The sequence below is a fragment of the Nothoprocta perdicaria genome, unplaced genomic scaffold (genome assembly GCF_003342845.1).
Source record: "Nothoprocta perdicaria isolate Ctin4 unplaced genomic scaffold, notPer1 scaffold_237, whole genome shotgun sequence".
Classification (NCBI taxonomy): Eukaryota; Metazoa; Chordata; class Aves; order Tinamiformes; family Tinamidae; genus Nothoprocta; species Nothoprocta perdicaria.
The window spans coordinates 2,259-22,038 of NW_020455463.1; the positions used below are offsets into that span (position 1 = coordinate 2,259).

Genomic DNA, 19,780 nt, shown 5'->3' on the forward strand with positions numbered 1-19,780 from the left:
AAAAATCCCTGGGTGAACATACAGGGGGGAAATATTTCCTATGCAGCACATAAAAAGCCCCCAAATCCTACGGTTGGATCCATAGGAGCTTCTGTCTGCCCTTCATGCATGTGTTTTGCACATGGGGGGATGTATCCAAGCTCCCCAAAAGCTTTCATGGAAGTTTTTGGGAAAGCTTTTCCTACTGATGCTCTGTATTTTCATATTTATGTGTCGGTTGTGTAGGTGCTACAGTGGGGAAATGCAAATTTGGAGTCAGATGCACTTTTGTGTTGCAGTTTGGGTTGGACATCTGGATATTTGGGACAGTAGAAACCTGAGCTCTTGCTGCTACAGGGTCCCAAGAACTACATGTAAATTGAGGGGGAAACGGGTTTTTTTTGCCCGCAGTGCTTCAGACCCTTGTGCATTAGTTAAGGTTTAAAAAATGATACGCGGATCCTATTGAAAACAGGTACAGTATTTCCCAGAGGAACAGGAGTGCAGGGAAGGCGGTTTTGCAGCATTTGGCCACACGCTTTTTGCAAGGTCCCTCTTTGTGCCGTGCATGCCCTTTCAGAAATACCTAAAAGGAGCCAGATTTTCTTTTTCCTCCCCCAAAATGCAGTTAACCCCCATTCCTGATGATGGGAAGTGCGTGTGATACCGGGCTGATTGGCCAGGATTCGGTCACATGCAGCCCGGGACGTGTTACTCTTCAAAATTTAATAAACCCAGGCATTTTACCAAAGGAAAGAAAGCAAAATCTTATATAAGTGGCATCTGAGGGTGCAAATAAGATGGGATGGGGTTTTCATCCCCCCCAAACGACTTATTTAATAATTTACCACCAAGCCTTCAGCCTTAGCAGCTCCGCATTGTTTCAGCGAAGTTAAAGGATAACAAAGTGCCCGATAATTCACAGTGGGCTGCAGGAAGCCGCTCGTGCTGCCAAGGATGTCTTCATGCAGTAGTTATGAGCCCAAAGCTCTGCTCTATACGGTTTGTAGACCGCGCAGCTCCTCTCGTCCAGAGCGTGCTCCATGGACAAAGTGCAATTAGAGCTAATGCAGGTAGGATTGGGAATATTGCCAGAAACACCTTTTTTGCAGGTGTTTGTCCTTGCCAATGGCTTGCTCTGCTGGTGTGGATAGCGAGGAAGCTTTTGCAAAGACAAATCTTCAGTTTTCAACCAACGGGACAAGCGCCACGACAAGTAAATATCCTGTGCTCTGGAAGTGGCTGATCTCAGGCTTTCTAAGCACATTCCATAAGGGAAGAGGTTCTTTCCTTGATAACCCTGGTGCCCTCAACCTGCTCCGTGTCCACACGAGGGCATCTCGGTGTCAGGGGGGATGTTTTGTCACTTGGGACCACAGAAACCCGATGGGGGAAAGCGGCGCTGCGGCCTCAGTTAACTTCATAGGTTGAATCCCATCTTTTTTTGTAAGAAAGAAAGAAACCTGAGAAGGTTTGGTTGAGTCACCAACAAGGGAGGAAAGGGCCGAAATCCCAAGGGAAGTTTCGCTCAGGGCTCCAAACGATCATCCCATTGAATTGGGTCCTAGCAGAGACAGGCGCAGAAGGTCACTGGGCTCCCCCTTGAGCCACCGATACCAATTTCTAGCTTATTGGCATGAAAAATTCCGAGGAAAAGAAAGATTATCCAATGTTTCTGCAGGGGAGGGTTTTAAAAAGCAATCTGCTCGTTCCCCTAACGGCCCCTGCTCCTTTTTCGTTGCAGAGCAAGACGGAAACCGTGCCGAAGGCTGGCTTCATCAAAGGGCCGCTCTTCAAAGGGGTTGCTTCGAGCCGCTTTCTGCCCAAAGGCACCAAAACGAAGGTTAACCTCGAGGAGCAGGGAAGACAGAAGGTGTCCTTCAGCTTCAGCTTAACCAAGAAAACCTTGCCCAATAGGTTTCTGACCGCTCTCGGAAACGAGAAGCAAAATGACACGCCGCCCTCGCCGGCAGCCCCGCTTCAAGCTGACTTTAACCCCAAAATCAGAATGGACCTGGGGGACGCTCCTGGTGCTCCTGAAGAGTCTTCGCCTCCGAAGCCAAAGGTAGAGCTGGGGAAGATCCATTTCAAGAAGCATTTGCTTAACGTCACGGCGAAACCGGTGGCCGCGCTGCCGCCACCGCCGGCCGTGGCGCCGGTGACGGAACCGGTGGCCGCGGAATTCCCGTCAACGCCGCCGCCGCCGCCTGTGCCGACGGTGTCACCACCAGCATCCGCGCCCGTTCCTGCCGCGACAGCCTTGTCCCCGCTGCCCGTGACGTTGTTGTCGACGCTGTTGCTGTCGCCGCCTGCGGAGGCCGAGGTCCCCGCTTCCAAGGAGCCGTGTCGCGCGGTCCCGAAGGAAGCTTCGGATGTGGACGTTAGGCAGGACGCTGTGTTGCACAGTTCCGAGGAACATTTAGCTCAAAACGCGCTCGTGCAGGCGGAAATAACCCCCCCGAAGGAAGATTCCCATATTGGGAGAGAGGATGAAGTTTCGGACAGCTCCAAGGGTGCTTCCCTGTGCTCTAGGAAACAGGCTTCGAAGAGGAAGTTCTCCCAGTCCGACGGCCCCGTCCCCGGCTCTGAATCCGACGAGGATTCTGTGAGGACTTCCTCCAGCCAGCGGTCGCACGAGCCGAAGATATCGAGCACGGAAAAGGAGCGAGATTCCAGAAGAAGCTCCACTTCTCTCAGGGGCGAAGAGCTGGGCAAGTCCTCCTCGCGATCCAAGTCGGAGCGGGATGAAAAATACTCGGGTTACTCCAAATCGGAGCGAGACTCGCGGTATGGGTCGTCCCGCTCCAGGTCGGACAGGGAGAGGAGACGGAGCCGCTCGCGCTCGCGCTCCCGCTCCGAGCGGAGCTCCCGCACCAGCTCTTCCTATTCGAGGTCGGAGCGCTCGCACTACTACGAATCCGAGCGGCGCTACCATCGGAGCTCGCCGTACAGGGAGAGGACGAGGTACTCGCGCTCGTACGCGGAGAGCCGGGCGCGGGAGAGCTCGGATTCCGAGGAGGAGTACAGGAGGACGCATTCCAGGGCGGGCGACGCGAGGCGCACGTCCTCCCACTCCTCCTCCTACCGCGACTCGAGGACGTCCTACTCCAAGTCGGACCGGGACGGCAAAACGGAGTCGTCCCACGAGGCGGAGAGGAGAGGGAAGTCTTCTTCCAAAGCAGACAGGGATCCCAAAAGGACTTCGGAAAGCGAAGCCCCCAAAAGGTGCTCTCCCCTTAGCGACTTAGGCTACCGAAAGGGGACATCCCATTCTAAACCTGACAGTAATGTGAATTCCTCCCGCTATAAGTCCACCCCTTCAAAGACCCCAGCGCCAAAGCCTGAAAAATTGAAAAGCTCTTTCTGTTGTGCAGAATCGAATGAAGAACTAAAGCAGCAGTCTAATTCTCTAGATTTAGAGGCCTCTTGCCTACGGAGCGGCGAGGCGAGACCGGCCCTTGCAAAAAAGTTGGAAAGGGAAAAGACACTTTCTCCGGTGAGGCAATTAAACGAGTCGCCCGCTTTTAGAAAGGCAGATGAGCCAAAAGATGGGTTTTCTAACGCCAAATCTGGCGACCTCATAGGAAACGAATGCCATGCCAGTGTTAAGGAACAGGAGACGCTGATAAAGCAGGACCCGTTAAGAACTTACTTGCCCGTGGACCTCGATATAAACGGGTCCCCTGAAGGTAGGTGTGAGGACTCGGCGACGTGCGGCGCCTCCAAAGCGGAGGCCGCTGCGGCCTCTTCCGAGCCGTGCCGGTGGGAAGCGGCCGCCGCGGGGAACAGCGGGGCTTTGTGTGCGTTGCCCTCCAACGGCTCCGAGAGCCCGGCTGCAGCCGGGGAGCAGGAGCGGGGCCGGTCCCACGTGGAGTCCAGCGAGTGCAGCAGCCTCTGGAAAGCGGCGGAGGCTCCCGGCGCGGAGCAGAGAGGGGAGGCCGCGCCGTTGCCCCTCGGGAATGGGGATCGATGCCCAGCTTGGCTTAGGAAGCCGGATGAGGAGGCGCCTCCGCGCGACGCAACCAAAGAAGCCGTTTTTTGCTACGTTTCGGAGGCTGCCGCCCCTCCCTTGTGTCACTCGGAGGTCGAAATTGAAGTGGAGGCGGCGGATGTCAGAGTCACCTCGGAGGCTTTTCTGGACGTTCCCGTGGAGCCGCAAACGGTGACGTGCGGTTACGAGAGCACGGAGGAGCAGAATTCCAAGGCAGCCTGCGGAGACGAGCGGGATGCTGTGGATCCTTCCCATCGCCTTAGCTTGGCAGTGGATAGCTCAAGCAGAGATTCCTCCCAGGACGGGTGTTCCCTGAGGGTGAAATCGGACAATCCCGGCGTTCCGCAGCAGCCGGACGAAGGGGTCGCTTCCAAGTGGGATCGGGCCCCGCCGGATCAAGGCGAGAAGCTGCTGCAGCTTTCCGAAGGCGAAGAGGTGCAGGAGTTGGGTAGCCAGCACGTTGAGTTTCATTCGGCGAGAGCAAAGCCCTCATTCCAAGATGAGCACTCGTATTATTCCGAAGTGCCCCTGGAACACCGGAGCAGGCAGAGAGCAGCAGCAGAAGGTGCCGTTTCTACCGGAGGAGCGGGCTCGGATGAGCAGCGTCTCGGCATATTCCTGGAGAGGGACGAAGGGAATGAGTCCGTGGTGGCCTCGGCTTTTTCGGGAGCTTTGTATCCGTCTTGCGACCTCGTGGTCACGGCGGAAGAAACGGTCGCTCAAGCGGCGACGTGCGACAGCAGCGGCAACGCTTCCGAGGGCGTCTCCGCCGGCCACGACGGCTGTTCGGACACGGCCGAGAGCGAGAGCGAGGCCGGCAGCGAGGAGAGCGATTCGGAAGACTCGGATTCTGATGACGCCGTGCCACGGAAACGGCTCCAGTCCATCGTGGTGGTGCCCAAAAACTCCACCATAGCCACGGAGGAGAGCAGCCCCTGCTCGTCTCGGGGCGGCCAGGGGCTTAGGCGCTACTCGGACCACTGGGACGACGAGCGGCCCGAGTCCAGCCGGCCGTACTACGAGGAGAGGTCGGAGAACGCGGCGAGTAAGAACGGGCCGCAAGCGGAGAGCAGATGTTCTCCTCGCGGGACGGACAAGAGCCCCGCGACATCCACGGAGCTGAGCAGGAAGGAAGCGGAGGAGCTGCGCGTGGACGCGTCCCAGCCGCAGAGCGACGGTGTCGACAGCACCAGCCAGGCAGACCTGGCGGCGGATTCCAACGGAAAAGGCGACGCGGAGCAGAGGATGATCCTAAAGGAGCTGGTGGGCCGGCAGGAAGAGCAGACCTTTTGTCTGCCCGAGAGCTTCGAAGGTCCCGACAAACCTCAGACCCAAACGAGTTCTTCCAAACCGGACAGTAGGCAAGGGAAGGGGGGGCTTAATCAGTTGGGAACCGGAGACTTCTCCAGGGTGGACGGTTTTCATGCGGCGGAGGATTTGGGTGGTTTCGGCTGGGACTTTTCCCAGCCGGAGAAGCCCAGTAGCACCTACCAGCAGCCCGACAGCAGCTTGGGGGTCTACCCGGGTTACGTTCTCCAGCCCGGGGCGGGAGCCTACGGCGCCTCGCAGAGCTACTGGCAGGGCAATGGATATTGGGATGCCAGATCCGCGAGCCGGCCTTCTGGGATGAGCTATGAGCGAGCTCAAGGGCAAGTCCCGGATTCCTTGACGGAGGATCACGAGGAGGACGAGGACGACCGCTGGGATGACGACTGCAAGGCTCGTTTCCCCAGCCCGTCGGGCACATTCCATGGCCCCGCGGAGCGGGAACAAGGTTCCGTGCAGGCACATGAGATCAGCAGTAATTCCACCAAGGAGGCCGGCGCCGTCGGTGAGAAGAAGGAGGAGGTGAAGGCCTTGGAGAAGAACGACCTGAAGGAACGAGGGCCACCCAAAAAGAGGCGCCAGGAGGTGGAGAGCGACTCCGAGAGCGATGGAGAGGCACGGGAGAGGAAGAAGGTAAAATCAGAGGGGGAGCAAGTGGATTCTTCGCCGCAGGACTCCTCCATGGTTGGCCGGTTGTGTATCATGGAAGACTTCAGAGACCCGCAGCGCTGGAAGGAGTTTGCCAAGCAAGGGAAAATGCCCTGCTACTTCGACCTGATTGAGGAAAACGTGTACTTGACAGAAAGGTAACTCATTTATTTATTGTTTTTTTTTTTTTTTTTTTAACTATTTTTTTCACCCCTAGCATTTCTAGATATCAGCTTATATATATTTTTATTTAGTTTTCTTCCAAATGGGCAGTTAGTAGAGCAGTGAGAGTGGGTAGGGAAGACTCTTGCATGGCCAACGTCTACCAGGTTGTCCGTAGAGGAGGAGACGCTACCGGACGAGTGCTGTGAACCCCACCGAGTCTTGCCTCCCAGACACACAAAAAAGGGAGGAAAAGTGAAAGATGGGAGGTCATGGGAAGGGTATTAGTCTTTTCCATGGGAATATTGAACAGGATATGATTTTGGGGGGGAAAAACACACTTTTTTTGAGCTTTAGAAATGGCTAGTAATTGTATTGCTTCAAAGTTGAACCACCTTCAGCCTTCCCCAGAACATATCTCCCCTTTGGATATCGCTCACAAGTCTTGAGCACTTCTTCAGGCTCCTCTTCAGTTGCAGTGTTTGACTTCACTTGAGAATGCACAAAATGTCTTTTAAGTTTAAGAGTATATAGACCTGTGTATAGACCCCTTACCCCTGAGTTCCTGTTCTAAACAAAACACACTTTTCAAGTTGTATGTGGTTTATGTGCAAATATTTTTGAAGACGTTAATATTTAGAAGATCTTTTAGAAGATTTTAGACGATTTTTCTCCTGGCTTGTGAACCAGAGGAAAGAAGGGAAATATTAGGGAATGGCTGAGATTGGAACGGGCTTCTGGAGTTTGTCCCTGTATGTTGTTATAACTGGCATAGAATATAGAATACTGTAGAATATAGTATGCACTAGTATGGAGTAAAGTATTTCAAGAGAGGATAGTGAAAAATTTATCCGTTGAAACAAGCTCTGTGGTGCTGTGTGGCAAGAAATCATCTCCCTATAAAATTAGGACTTTTCTGGAAATTCAGTTCTTATATGACAAAGTGAAGGGATTTAGGTCCTTCCTTTGTTGTATCTGTGTACATACGTACACGTGGATGCTGGAAGCAGACCTGGGTTGTGTGCGCTGGGGAGATGGCGCCCAGTTATTCTGGCAGGTCTTAGAAATCATCTGGTGTCCTCAGAAAGCCACCACTTTGCACCTGCAAACCAGCAGGGTCTCCTTGGCTGCCCTCGGACCTTCTTGCGCGGCTGTCCAACCATGCCCCATCTGCTCAGCTTCTAAGGAGGAGCTGAGTTGCCTCCAGGAACAACAGATGAAGACCGAGGGGCATTTCTGTGTCCAAGCCCTGCCTAACCTGTAGCCCAATTTGTGCTCAATGTAGGAAGAAGAACAAATCTCACCGGGATATCAAGCGAATGCTGTGCGAGTGCCCTCCTCTCTCCAAAGAAGAGCGAGCCCAAGGGGAGGTCGCCTGTGGCGAGGACTGTCTCAATCGGCTGCTTATGATAGAGTGGTAAGTGCCACCCCTTGACGGCTTGGTGGCCTCGGGGGACTTGGGTGAAGCCACTGCTGTCCCAGGCAGCGGCACCAAGTTGTCGCATTTCTCTTTGCCCTGCCTGTCTGTGTGGGTTGATCCACAAAGAGGGCCCCAATGGTCAATGGATCTTCTCCTTGGCAGGAGCCCTGGGACCAGCTGGGGTGGAAGGCAAGAAATTAACTTGGCAGCCACCCTCCACTTTGTCCTTTGCTTTGCCCTAGAGGCAAAGCAAGGGGAGGTCTCTTGGGAAAAAACCATCAAAACGTGAAGAGAAGAGGCCATTTTAGTCCATTTTAGTTTCATGGCGTAGAAGTATGGTGGCCTTCAGATGGAAAGTGTTTTATCTTCCTTCCCAAAATAAATTGTCTGCATTTGCATGCTGGCAGTCAGATGCTTTTACTTTTTATAGCAAAACATGCTTGATAGTTTTACACTGAATTTATTACCATTTCTTTTTCTCCGTTTCCCATCTGAGCTCGTCCTGCTGGGAATTGATCTGTTCCTTTTCCTTCGCTCAGTTCTTCTAGGTGCCCCAATGGTGACTACTGTTCCAACAGGCGGTTCCAGAAGAAACAGCACGCGGATGTTGAAGTGATCCTCACTGAGAAGAAAGGTTGGGGGCTCAGAGCTGCCAAAGATCTCCCATCGTAAGCGTTTGCTCTTCAGATGACCTTCTCATCGTGCAAAAAAAATTGCCATCATTTTCTTTATTTCATTGACATGAGCAGATTAACTGAATTTTCTCCAGTTTTATACGTTATCCTCACGCTCTTACCTGAGTTATCTGCACGTACATATCCTCTGATTTTGTATTTGATCTCCCACTCTGGCTTTACTGTGTGGCCACCTCCTTTCAGGAGGGTTTGGGTAGTGGCCTTGGCTTAGCTTCAACTTGGGCTTGCTCTGTGTTCTCCCTGCGTTTCTCTGTTGCGTTGCTCTACAGAAACCATGTTTTTGTGTTTCCTCTCTCCACCTCTGTGGAATTTACCCTCTTGTGAGCCTTCCTCCTGCTCCGTTGATGAAGAGCCCATGGAGATCTTCTGGTCTTCCGTGGTCTAGAAGCACAACTACTGTGCTTCTAACTGGTAGCTTTGCATCAGCAGTGCCTACAGATTTGAGTCAGTTCTTGGTGTGTCTCCATTTAGCTAAACCAACTTGTGCAAAAAAACTATAGGTTAATGAAACTATCCTCATTTAATGCTTTGTGTGCAAACTCCTTAGGCTTGGCTCTGTGCCTTAATCTAGCGTTTCTGGCCATGAAGGAGCTGGCTGGCCCAGACCCAAGAATGAACCACTTCAGAGCCCATAGGCCTCCTCCCAGGTTGGTGACAGTCTAGGTACCATTTTTGAGGGAATTAGAGCCCTGTCCTGAGGCTATTTTGCTAGAAAGTGAGTGTCACTGGGAAGGAAGATCATAACAGGACAATAGTGCTATGACCTAGGTGTGGTGGGAGCAGGATTTAAGCTGGGAATGCCTTCTTTGGCAGCTGGGTAGATGGGCCACCAAGCTGGTGTTGTCTCATGATGGTCTTGGCAACATGTTCTAGCTGCTCTGAGATGGTCTGGGTGTCTTCGCAGATCCGCACAGGACCTGCAGATGAGCAGCAAGGGACTTGGATAGGTAGCTGTGGAAGCGTCTCATGGGGACGTGCCCCGGGTTTCACCGGCCTCTGTGGCATTTACACTCCCAAGGGCTGTAGGAGGGCGCGATGGGTCTGCTCAGCCTCAAGCACCTGAAACTCTGCGAGATTTCGGGCAGTCGGGCTCAAATTTGACTGCAAAAATATCCAGTGCAATGCAGGATTTTTCATAGTGTTTCCCTGGAAACTCAGGTTTGTTTTTTCTTCTGTTGAAGACAAAAAAAAATCTTTTTTTTTTTTTTGGTGAGTTTTTGTCAAAAAAATCACAAAAATCTGTCAAAAAGTGATTTTTTTGACTCTCCTTGGGGTAGGGTTGTAGGTTTAAGGCTGTGAAGCAGCACTGCTGGCCACAGAAGCGGCCCTGCTGCTGCCCCGTATAGACTTGAGAGACCCGTTTTTATTTGACGTTGTTGCTTGTTGTTAGGTTGGCTGGTTGTGGCTTTCTTGCTTGGGAAGGCAAGGTCTGCAGAACTCTCCGTTGAATTTGGCCCATAAATGTCAAGGCGTTTGGATATGGCTCCCCACCAGCTTGATGTGGAGACCTGATGCTTGGTGCTGCCTGGAATATTGCTTATCTTTCTGCATGCACCCTTCCGAAAAATCTCCTTTGGAAAAAGGTTTGGAGAGCAGCAGGAAATTGCAGAGGAGCTGCAGCTTGTTCTAGGAGAGGACAACCTTCTCTGGTTAGTTGTCCCACCATGAGAAGATCACAAAGACTGATAAAGGGTGGAGATTGTATGCCCAGAGGAAGGTCAGTCCCCTCTAATGAGCATTTGAAGGTGTTTCTAGCTCAGTGCTCCTCACCATCATGATGTTCTGATGTTCTTTGTTAGACTTGGAGATTTGTGGTCAGCACTTTGGGCTGGTTTCTGTTTGTCTCGAGCAACAGTGTTGGTGACACCTTTATGTTGATGGTCGGTATATGCAGACTTGGGAAGGCTCCATCTGCTCTACAAGAGGTGGCACGAGAAAGATGAGGCTGTGTCAACAGCTGGAGGAGCAGATTAGCAGGACAGGTGCCTTGCTTGGTGGACATGGAGGTAGGGGAAGAGTTTATAAATGTAGGCTGGAGAGGAAGCTCCACCTAAATATGAGGAGAAACTTCTTGACTTTGGCGGTGACAGAGCCCTGGAACAGGTTGTGGAGCCTCCTTCCCTGGAGAGGTTCAAAGCCACCGGGACACCACCCTGTGCCACATGTATTAGGTGACCTGCTGGAGCAGGAGGTTGGTCCAGGTGATCTCCAACGGTTCCTGCTGACCTCAACCCTTCTGTGGTTCCATGGTTCCCTGGATGGGCTCCAGGGCAACCACAACACTCACGAGGGGCTGAATGCCATGCAGGAGTTGTCCCTTTGCTGTTCCTGAGTGTTTGTGGGTAAGAAGTTGCTCTCTTCCACCTCTGGCTTCACATTTGTCTTTCCTAGGGTTAGGGAGGATATTTCATTAACTCCTCAGTTCACCCACCAGATCAGCAGGATGCAGACAGACTTCCTGCATCAGTTTAGGAGACCAACCTGCCGGTCCATATTCTCTTCACACTCCTCATTTTCTTCTTGTGATAGTGTCAAAAAAGAAGTTAATTTGGGGGGTTAAAATGGTTAAGGAAGGCTGTGCTAAATATAAAAATCCAGGCTGTAACAAAAGACTGCAAAACCATTCTGAGAGCTGGTGTCAAAACCAATAGTTTTCTCAGTGTTTTCTGTGTGTTACTAAGCGCACTCAACGCTCTTTCCCCTTGGGCTTTGCAGGAACACGTTTGTGTTGGAGTATTGCGGAGAGGTGTTGGATCACAAGGAATTCAAGGCCCGGGTGAAGGAGTATGCTCGGAACAAGAACATCCACTATTATTTTATGGCCTTGAAGAACGATGAGGTGAGCGGGGCCCTGAGGAGCTTGGCCCTAGTGACCTGCAGTGCTGACTTGGCCTGAAGGTACTGGGCCTAGAAAGTGACTTTTTGGTGACTCAAGTCAAATAGACTTCTCCTGAAGCTATTTTAAGTGGAGGAAAGGAAATTTAGGGCTTGTGTTGTCATATCACATGTTTTTTGACCCTTTCCTCGGTTTCAAGCTGGTTGATCAGACGTCTTGGAGACGCTCGACCGTGTCCCGTTGCCTTAGGGTAGGTGGCCCAACCGAGAGGAGATGCTGCCAGTGTCCCCAGCAAGGGAAGGGATGGAGCACGGGCCCACCCCTTCCACGTGGCAGCAAAGCCACATCTGTGTCCCAGCTGGGTAAACGCCTCCCATTGAACTCGCCCTGCTTGGACACTGCAGGGAACCAGAAAACATGTCCATGAGCAACCAAATTCCCTTGCTCTGCTCACAGAACCATCTTAAATCGGCCTGCTGGAATCGCTCTGTACGGTGTACTGCCATTGAAATATTTATGTACCCCGAGTTCTTCATTATTTATATCTGCTCCAGCTATTTCAGATCTACTGAATTCTGTAGCTGCAAGTGCAGGGATGTGCCGAGCTGCCTGTCCTGAGCAGTGGGCCCTACCTCGCCGAGAGGCATATGAAGAAGTAGAAATTTAATACCACTTTCTGCTTGCTTTGGTTTTTTTGGGTGTCTTGATATCTTTAGAGTAAAATCACTTAAAATACTCCAAATCCTTTTGGGGTTTTTTTCCTATTTTTTCCTGCAAGGAAGTGGTTTCTGCAGCTGCCCGTGGGATTGTTGTGCAGTCACAAGGGGGTGCAGGGGAATATTTCACCCGGCTGTGGCAGGGAGGGCAGAATTATCCTGGCCAAAATGATCCTTTATCTGCGTGGCAGAAGTGTTCACTGTGTTCAGTGTATCACAGGGTTGAAAACTGCCCTTCAAAAGTCAAGAATCACCTAAACTGAGGAACATTTTCCCAACCTGTAACAGGAAGCAGAGCCTGCATAACAGTTTCATGGCATTTCCTTTATTTTTGGGGCACTTTTACCACTACAAAAGCCACGCTCTGCAAACCAAATAAAGCTGCTAGCTGGAGATGGAAAGGGTGATCACCGTGGTGCCCCTCACCTTGATAATACAACATGGGCGCAGAGGGAGGCAGCCCAAGGGAGGCCTAATTTGCTCAGTTTGCTCTTGCTTTTCTCTTTAGATAATAGATGCTACCCAGAAAGGAAACTGCTCTCGTTTTATGAACCACAGCTGTGAACCAAACTGCGAGACACAAAAGGTAAACGCGGGATCAAAGCCCCCAGCGAAACGCGCTGCTCCTTCATCTTTATCTCCTGCTTTTCCTTCCCCTCTTCCCTTTTTCAACTCCTTAGGCCGATGCAAACAGCCGCCTTTGAAATGGGCGAGCACTGGTGATTCCCGTTGCAAATTTGCAATTCCCTCCGGCCGCTTTTCCGAGGGATCCGTGTCCTTAACGCGCGCGCCGTGTCCGCGGGCCCGGCTGTTGCAATGACTGTTGTTAACCCTGTTTTTCCCTCGCTGCAGTGGACTGTGAACGGGCAGCTCCGGGTTGGATTTTTCACCACCAAGCTGGTCCCGTCGGGCTCCGAGCTGACGTTCGACTACCAGTTTCAGAGATACGGGTACGTCCCGCCGCTGGGCTCCCCATTTCCACAAGGGGCATTTGGGAAGCGTGGACGCCGTGAGGAAATCCCGTTGCAAAACGCACTGTTGGAAAACCTCATCTAATGCTCAGCAGTTGCAAACGAGCTGGAATTCACCTATTTAAAAAAAAAAAACAAAGCCGTTTGGATAAAGTTTATTTCTAACGCAAAAGATTGGGAGCTTTCTGTTGAATTTATACGTTTTCCCAGTTGCACTTTATGGGTTTTTTCTCCCCCTTCATACCATCCTCTGCCCCATGGAAGTTTCCCAGATAATTATCTTGCCTCCTGCTTTCCTCTGTCTAATTATTAATGGCCCCAGCTCCTGGCTTTGTAGTGACCCTTGAGTTACACTCCTCCTTCCTTCCGTGCCCACCGGGATTTTACGGCTTTGCAAATAGTTGTGGAGCTGTAAAAACCTAGCAGGTAGCGTGTGGCTTCTTCCTATCTCACTGCAGCACCTCTGAGAGCTACGGTGGGGGCTTTGTAGCTTTAGTTGATTTTTCCTTTTCCTAAGCATTCCCTCCTCAGCTCTCCTTTCCGAGCTTAAGAGTGGAATATTTTATATTCCTGCCCGTTGAGGCGTTTGGTGGAATATTTCTCTCGCCTCTCTTTTTCACGTGATTAGCTCCAACTAGATTCTGACAGTCTGAAGCAACCCGTAGCTTAATTCTAGAGCCATTTTTTTATAATTATGCAGCATTTCTTCGTAATTATACAAAGAAAGAAGCTATTCTTGCTGAACAGCCTTGTTTAACAAGTTGTTCTTACTTCCCTTCTGGATCCTGCCCTCTCCAGCAGCAGGGTTCTCTCTGTAAGCTGAAGAACCAGGAATGAATTTTTAGTTGCATTATAAAATTACTTGCATTTACGTGTCAGCTGCTCTCATGTAGCTTCAGGTCACAAATATTAATGAGGCGCTGACCTTTTAAAATGTTATTTATTTTTGATAACAGATGGCTTCTGATTTCTGACTCAGTTTGTTCCCTGCGTGGGAATTGTCTGCCTGGACTGGGGCAGCGAAACATAAGGTGCCCCAGTCCAAGCAGCTTTTTTGGGGTCCCTCTGCTCTTGACCAAGACTGAGGTCCCTCTGGAAGCTGCTTCTCCCATGCCAAGACATGAGATGTGCTGGATCCATCAACTTCTGTAGGGCAGACTCATCTTACACATGGTCTCCTAGGAAAAAGCCCTGGTGGCTCCTTCTTCCATTTACTGTGACTTCTGAAGTGCCTTTCAGCAGCTGAGTTGGCCTTGAGCTTCCAGTCGGTTTGTTAGGAGCTGATCCCAGAATGTCACCATGGAAGGGGAGCCACAGGTTTTTGTTCTTTATTAGAAGGCCAAGCAGTGTTTGTGGTGTGAGCCAGAAGACAGAGGCACTTAGGAGGGAGGTAGATCTGCTTTGCAAGCCAATCTATACACCGTAACCGCAGTCACGTCTAGATTACTTGGGCTCAGTCAAAACCATGAGCGTTTAGGATTATGGGCCTGTTAGGAGCCTCTCTGATGGAGAATTGATTTGCAATATTAGTTTATTTAAAAGCTCATGTTCAGCGAGAATATTCCCCATCTCACTGGAGTTTCTAAACTCTCTCCTCTTGTCCACTGCTGTATATCCATGCTAGAAAGGAAGTCTTCCACCTCAGTCTCTTACTGCATCCATGGATCTGCACCGTGTTCCTTCTTGTGTGTGGAGCAATACAAGGCAGGCCTTCTTCCAACCCATTATATTATCCTGGTGGTCTGTGAAAGGCAGTTTTCCTTAGCAGACGTTGGACACTAAGGGGAAGGAGGGAGAAGAGGTGGTTCTGCATGATCTTTCCTCACGGCAAGACCATGAGACCCTTAAGAGTTAGATTAAAGTTAGATTAAAGATTAAAGAAACGACTTTATGGAGCCTATGATTGAACTGGTACTAAACTGCTGTGTTTCTTGTGCCCGTGGACAGCAAGGAGGCCCAGAAGTGTTTCTGTGGCTCAGCCAACTGCCGCGGCTACCTCGGCGGAGAGAACCGGGTCAGCATCCGAGCGGCGGGAGGCAAGATGAAGAAGGAGCGCTCCCGCAAGAAGGACTCGGTGGGTGCCCTCGTGCCCCTAAGGGGGAGCGTCAACCGAAGGTCACCTGGGACGTCGCCTCTTTCTAGGAATCTCCAGGGCCCCTTTGTAGAGCAGCCTCTGTTTGAGGCTGATAACAGCCTCAAAACCCGTTCCCACGAACATATCTGCATCGTTTTATTTCTTTTCGGCCCCAAACCTGCATTTTCTGGAGTTTTAGTTAAATGCACATTTTTTGGCTCTTGTTTACTGAATATAAAGTGCCACCAGAGAGGCATTCTTGCACTTGCAGTGTTTGACTGCACACCTTGACCAGAGTCACGAATCCTCCAGCCTTTTTAGCTAAGGAAAAGCCCGCTGAACTCTCCGATTTACTTATTTTTGATAATTTTATGTGATTTCTAAGCTCCAGGGAAAGGCAGCCTTTCCTTTTAGGACACGATCAGATGTTTGACGGTGCAAACGGCGCAGCTGTTTGCCATCTTCGAGCGGAGATGTGAAATTGGAATCTCTAATTGCTCTGGCCTAGAGGCAGGGCAGCTTCAAGGAACTCGTACGAACATGTGTCGCCTTTGCTTTTGACTTCAGTTTCACTTCTCTTTGCAGAGGGAAGTGAAATATGTAACATAAATCCAGACTTTTTAGTCTTTTTTGTAGTTCTTCACCATTCCACGTGGCTAGACAAACCTGCTGTCCACGTTGCATTGTGGTGATGGATTTACAGACCAAAGGCTGTCGGAAATTTTCACAGGTTGCTGCTAAGAAATTGGATGAATTCTTTTGACTTCCTACAAAACTTTTGTTCTCAGCTTAAAGCGGCGATTTTATTCTTCTTGCACACTGATTTTGCCCAGCCACTCAAAAATAGCCCTTTTCAGCAAATTTCCTTAGATTTTTCTGCTGCTCCTTAGGGGAAGTTTGTGTTAGAGCTCGAGGATTCCCTTGTATTCCCTCCGTATTTTCCACTTCTGCAGATGTAAATGCAGCCAGTGTGAAAAATGCCCCTTTTTTTAGCCACATTTAAGCTCTAAACAGTGTGGAAGATAAAAGGAAACCCAGCAAACCCAGACAAATTAAAGCCAGACTTTTTTCCTTCCAGTATTTGAGAGCTGTCCGAGGGTGGCTTGTTCTGCCTCCCAAAACCAGGCGACAAAATATCTTTACCATCTTGTAGGGAGGCATTTTGCAAGCCTGGTGTGACCTGAAAACTGTCTTTTTTGCCCTGGTAGGTGGATGGGGAGCTGGAAGCCCTGCTGGAGAACGGCGAGGGCCTCTCGGATAAGAACCAGGTTCTCAGTTTATCCCGCTTGATGGTTCGGATCGAGACATTGGAGCAGAAGCTTACCTGCCTCAAACTCATACAGGTGAGGAGATCTCGACTGCAACACCAAGGGACCTCTTGCTTTTTGAACAAGAGAGTTCAAGCCTTGTTAGGAGAAGAGCTTAAAGGTTGGATGGTTGTGCCAGCACACCACACACAAGATCAATCACGCGGGTCTATACACAAAGCACCAATTCTGCTTGGTTTATAGACCACGTGTGATCCTGGCCCTTTGCTTGGTCCTTATTTGGTGCAACAAATGTGCCTAAATGTTCTTTTCACCAGGAGTTTTTAGAGGTCCCATCCAACCTCCAGCGTTCTGTGATTCTGTGGGGAGCAGGAAAGGATTGAAATGAGAGCGAATGCTTCTCTCCAGAGAGGCTGAGCTGCTCAGAGCTTCGCAGAAGGAATTTAGAAAGCCCATCTTTGCCAGCTTAACCCCATGGCTCGCTTATCTCCAAGATTATCCTGATTTTTTACCTTTGACTTTGTGTGGTTTTTTAGTAGCAGTGAATTTTATGGGTGATGTATATGGATATATACCTGGTGCGGTAGTTGGTTGTGTCGATGTGTGAAAACCAAAGGGTTTTTTTGGCCTTCTCCCATGGATTTTCCCTACTTTCGGCTCCCCTAGAACACGCACTCGCAGACCTGCCTGAAGTCCTTCCTCGAGTGCCACGGCCTGTCCCTCCTCTGGATTTGGATGACGGAGCTGGGCGACGGGAGGGGAAGCACCGCCAACAACCTGAAGCTGCAGCTGGAGGTCAGTCGCTCCCTCGAGGGTGGCCAGGGTCCCTCTTTGCGTGCGGGAAGCTCTGGAAGCAGCTTTGCTAATTGCTCACAGGAAGCATGTTGATTTTATTTAGTGTTTTTAATCTTTTTTCCCCTTTGGATGTAACTCTTGCATGATGTGTTCGTGAAAATAAGCGGCAGGTACCGCCGGCGTCGCCCTCTGAAATTCCCGCTTGGAGGGAGGTTCTAAACACATGGAAAGAATTTGTGGTTTTCCCGCAGATTTCTGAGCTAGTGACAAAAGCCAGGCTTCAAGAAGATCCCTGGTGCCTGTTGGGGACGGTGCTGGAGGTTGGACAAGCTCGAGCAGAACTTGGGTTTTGGTTTTCTGCACACGCGTTGCACGCGAGCATCATGTGGCGCTTCCTTTCGTGAAGCCACTTCTCCAAGAACTTGGCTTGGGGCTTTAAAGAGGCTTTTGCAGTCCCCAATGCCAAACAGGAGAGCAGAAGCTGCAGGAGCTTCAGCCCTCGGGTGTTGCCTGTTCTCCTGCTGACGGTGACACGCTGATGGTGACAGGTTTTTCCGAGCTGTGTTGACCGACTTCTGTTGTGCTCATCCCTCCCATCCCCGCATGGGAAGCTGCCCAACGGCCCCCTCAGCCGCTGCTGGTGGCAGAAGGCCGAGGATTGACTTTGTCACCTCCCAACGCCTCCGTTGAGCCCTCTGCTCTTGGCGTGGGAGGGGGATGCTGAACATCTGCCCACCCAGCTCTCCTTTTTGGGTTGATGCAGCAGGACGATTTCTGCTCTCTTCTCGAGCAGCCTGCGTGGTGGGGAAGGGTGGCAGGGCGGTCTGCTCGGGCCACCACTTCCACACCAAGTCCTCACCACAAGGTGTGACTACACTCTCGTAGCAACCACACTTGGCACCACGGTTGTTAGAGCTGCGGTTTGCTCCTTCAGGGCAGGCAGAGTCCATCCCACGTCTTAAATATTGCAGACATCGCCCTGAGGGAGGGCTGCAATTATCTGTGTGGTTCCTGCCTCTGTACTCCCGGAGATACAAGGTACAAGAGCTACTCGGTCATCGCACAGGTCCGAGGGGGAAGCTGCTCAGTTTTGGACCGCCTTTGCTCGGGTTGGACTTTGCTTTTCCCCTCTTTCATTTGGACCAGATTCAGCCATTCAACCTCAGTGACCACAAACCCAGAGTCCCCCTGCCCCAGGGTCTACGAGGATGACTTTGAGTGGCTACAGTAGTGGTGGCTCTGTCTCCACTCCAACCTCTGCCTTGTCTTCTTATATTTTATTTTTATTTATTTATTTTTAAGCTGAGGAGACCAATTCTCCTCTTTTTTAGACGAATTCTCCTCTTTTTCAGGAGAATTGGTCTTTGGCCATCCCATGTCAGTGGCAGAAGGCAGCGTAACGCTGCGAAAGCATCTGCTGTCCCTCAGTCCTCAAGGACTGGTTTGGGAAATGCACGAAATGACTATTTCTTCTCTCCATGAAGGTGCAAATCATAGTGTAAAATTAAGCCTAACTCTTGTGCAAACATCAAGGTAGAGCCTAGGATCCCACATCCTGCTTTTTCTTTCTTCTTGGCATGGGAATTCTGTTGTGAGCTTAAGGAAAACAGTTAAAATATGCTGAATTTTGTAGTAGTGTGTGACTTTTAATTTATTTTTTAAATGCAGAGGCCTGTTAATCCCTGGAGTGTATAACTGTGGAAGCTAGAGGTAGCTCCTGCTCCCATTGCTTGGCGTGCTGGGGATGTCTTCACCAAGGCTGGGGACCCACTCCGGGCCGGGGCTGGTTTTCTGCTGCCCCCTAACAGCTCTGGTTTTGTCTTGGCACCCAGATCATGAAGACGCTGGAGCTGCTGCCCATTCCCAACAAGAACATGCTGGAGGAGAGCAAAGTGCTGCCCATCATCCAGCGCTGGGCGCAGACCAAGAGCGCCGTGCCGCAGCTCAGCGAGGGCGACGGCTACTCGAGCGAGAACACGTCGCGCGCTCACACGCCGCTCAACACGCCCGACCTGGCCGCCAAGCAGGGTGCCGAGGCCGACACGGAGACCCCCAAGAAGCTGGTGCTGCGGAGGCTCAAGATCATCAGCGAGAACAGCATGGACAGCGCCATCTCGGACACAACCAGCGAGCTGGAAGGCAAGGAGGGCAAAGAGGACTTGGACCAGCTGGAGGGCACCACCACGGAGGGGTCGGAGGAGCAGCCCCAGCAGTCGGAGCCCAAAGCTGCCGTGGACGGCGCGGTGGAGAGCAGCAAGTCGCTGGAGCTGGAGGCCGAGCCCGAAGCCGAGGCCAAAGAGAGCAACGGGACGAAGCTGGAGGAGCCCATCACGATGGAGACGCCGTCGCAGGACGAGGAAGAAGGCGTCTCCGACGTGGAGAGCGAGAGGAGCCAGGAGCAAACGGACAAGATGGTGGACGTGAGCGACCTGGCCACCAGGCTGCTCGACGTCTGGAAGGACCTGAAGGTAAGAGGTGCTCCGTGCTGCCCCGCAGCTCCAGCAGCGCCACGCTCGCGTTGCAGGGCCGCGGGCAACCATGTGCTTGTCCTCCTGGTGAACGCTCAACCGCCAAGGCTGCCTCTGCTCCCCAGAGGGCTTCTCCGGGTGCTTCCCGTCCATATCCCTTCATTGCAAATGGCCCCGTCCGCGACTGGTAGCAGCTTGTTGGGTGCTGGTGTGTCGCGCGCCGAGAGGAGCAGGTAGTTCACCTTGGCCGCCACAAAGAGAACTTAGTCACCCAGGTTTTAGCGGTTGAGGTTCATCTCAACTGCGCTGAAAATAAGAGGCTAGCGACAACGTGGTGCGCGGTGCTGGTTGAGGGTTTCACAGAATCACAGGATGGTTGAGGTTGGAAGGGACCTCTAGAGATCATCTCTTGGAGGTTGGACCTCAGTCCA

The 19,780-nt window shown here is 51.5% G+C and overlaps 1 protein-coding gene across 1 annotated transcript in view; it reads left to right on the forward strand.

Annotated features, from left to right (window-relative positions):
• The first annotated feature begins 1,022 nt into the window (after positions 1-1,022).
• The window catches only part of LOC112947562 (histone-lysine N-methyltransferase SETD2-like), a 37,886-nt gene continuing 19,128 nt past the window's right edge, over positions 1,023-19,780 (forward strand). Inside the window, exons 1-11 of the mRNA XM_026039673.1 lie at positions 1,023-1,052; positions 1,724-6,102; positions 7,392-7,523; positions 8,066-8,194; positions 10,937-11,060; positions 12,282-12,359; positions 12,626-12,723; positions 14,692-14,818; positions 16,027-16,161; positions 16,753-16,881; positions 18,714-19,349. Of these exons, the coding sequence (XP_025895458.1) occupies positions 1,023-1,052; positions 1,724-6,102; positions 7,392-7,523; positions 8,066-8,194; positions 10,937-11,060; positions 12,282-12,359; positions 12,626-12,723; positions 14,692-14,818; positions 16,027-16,161; positions 16,753-16,881; positions 18,714-19,349 (5,997 nt within the window). The remainder of the gene's footprint in view (positions 1,053-1,723; positions 6,103-7,391; positions 7,524-8,065; positions 8,195-10,936; positions 11,061-12,281; positions 12,360-12,625; positions 12,724-14,691; positions 14,819-16,026; positions 16,162-16,752; positions 16,882-18,713; positions 19,350-19,780) is intronic.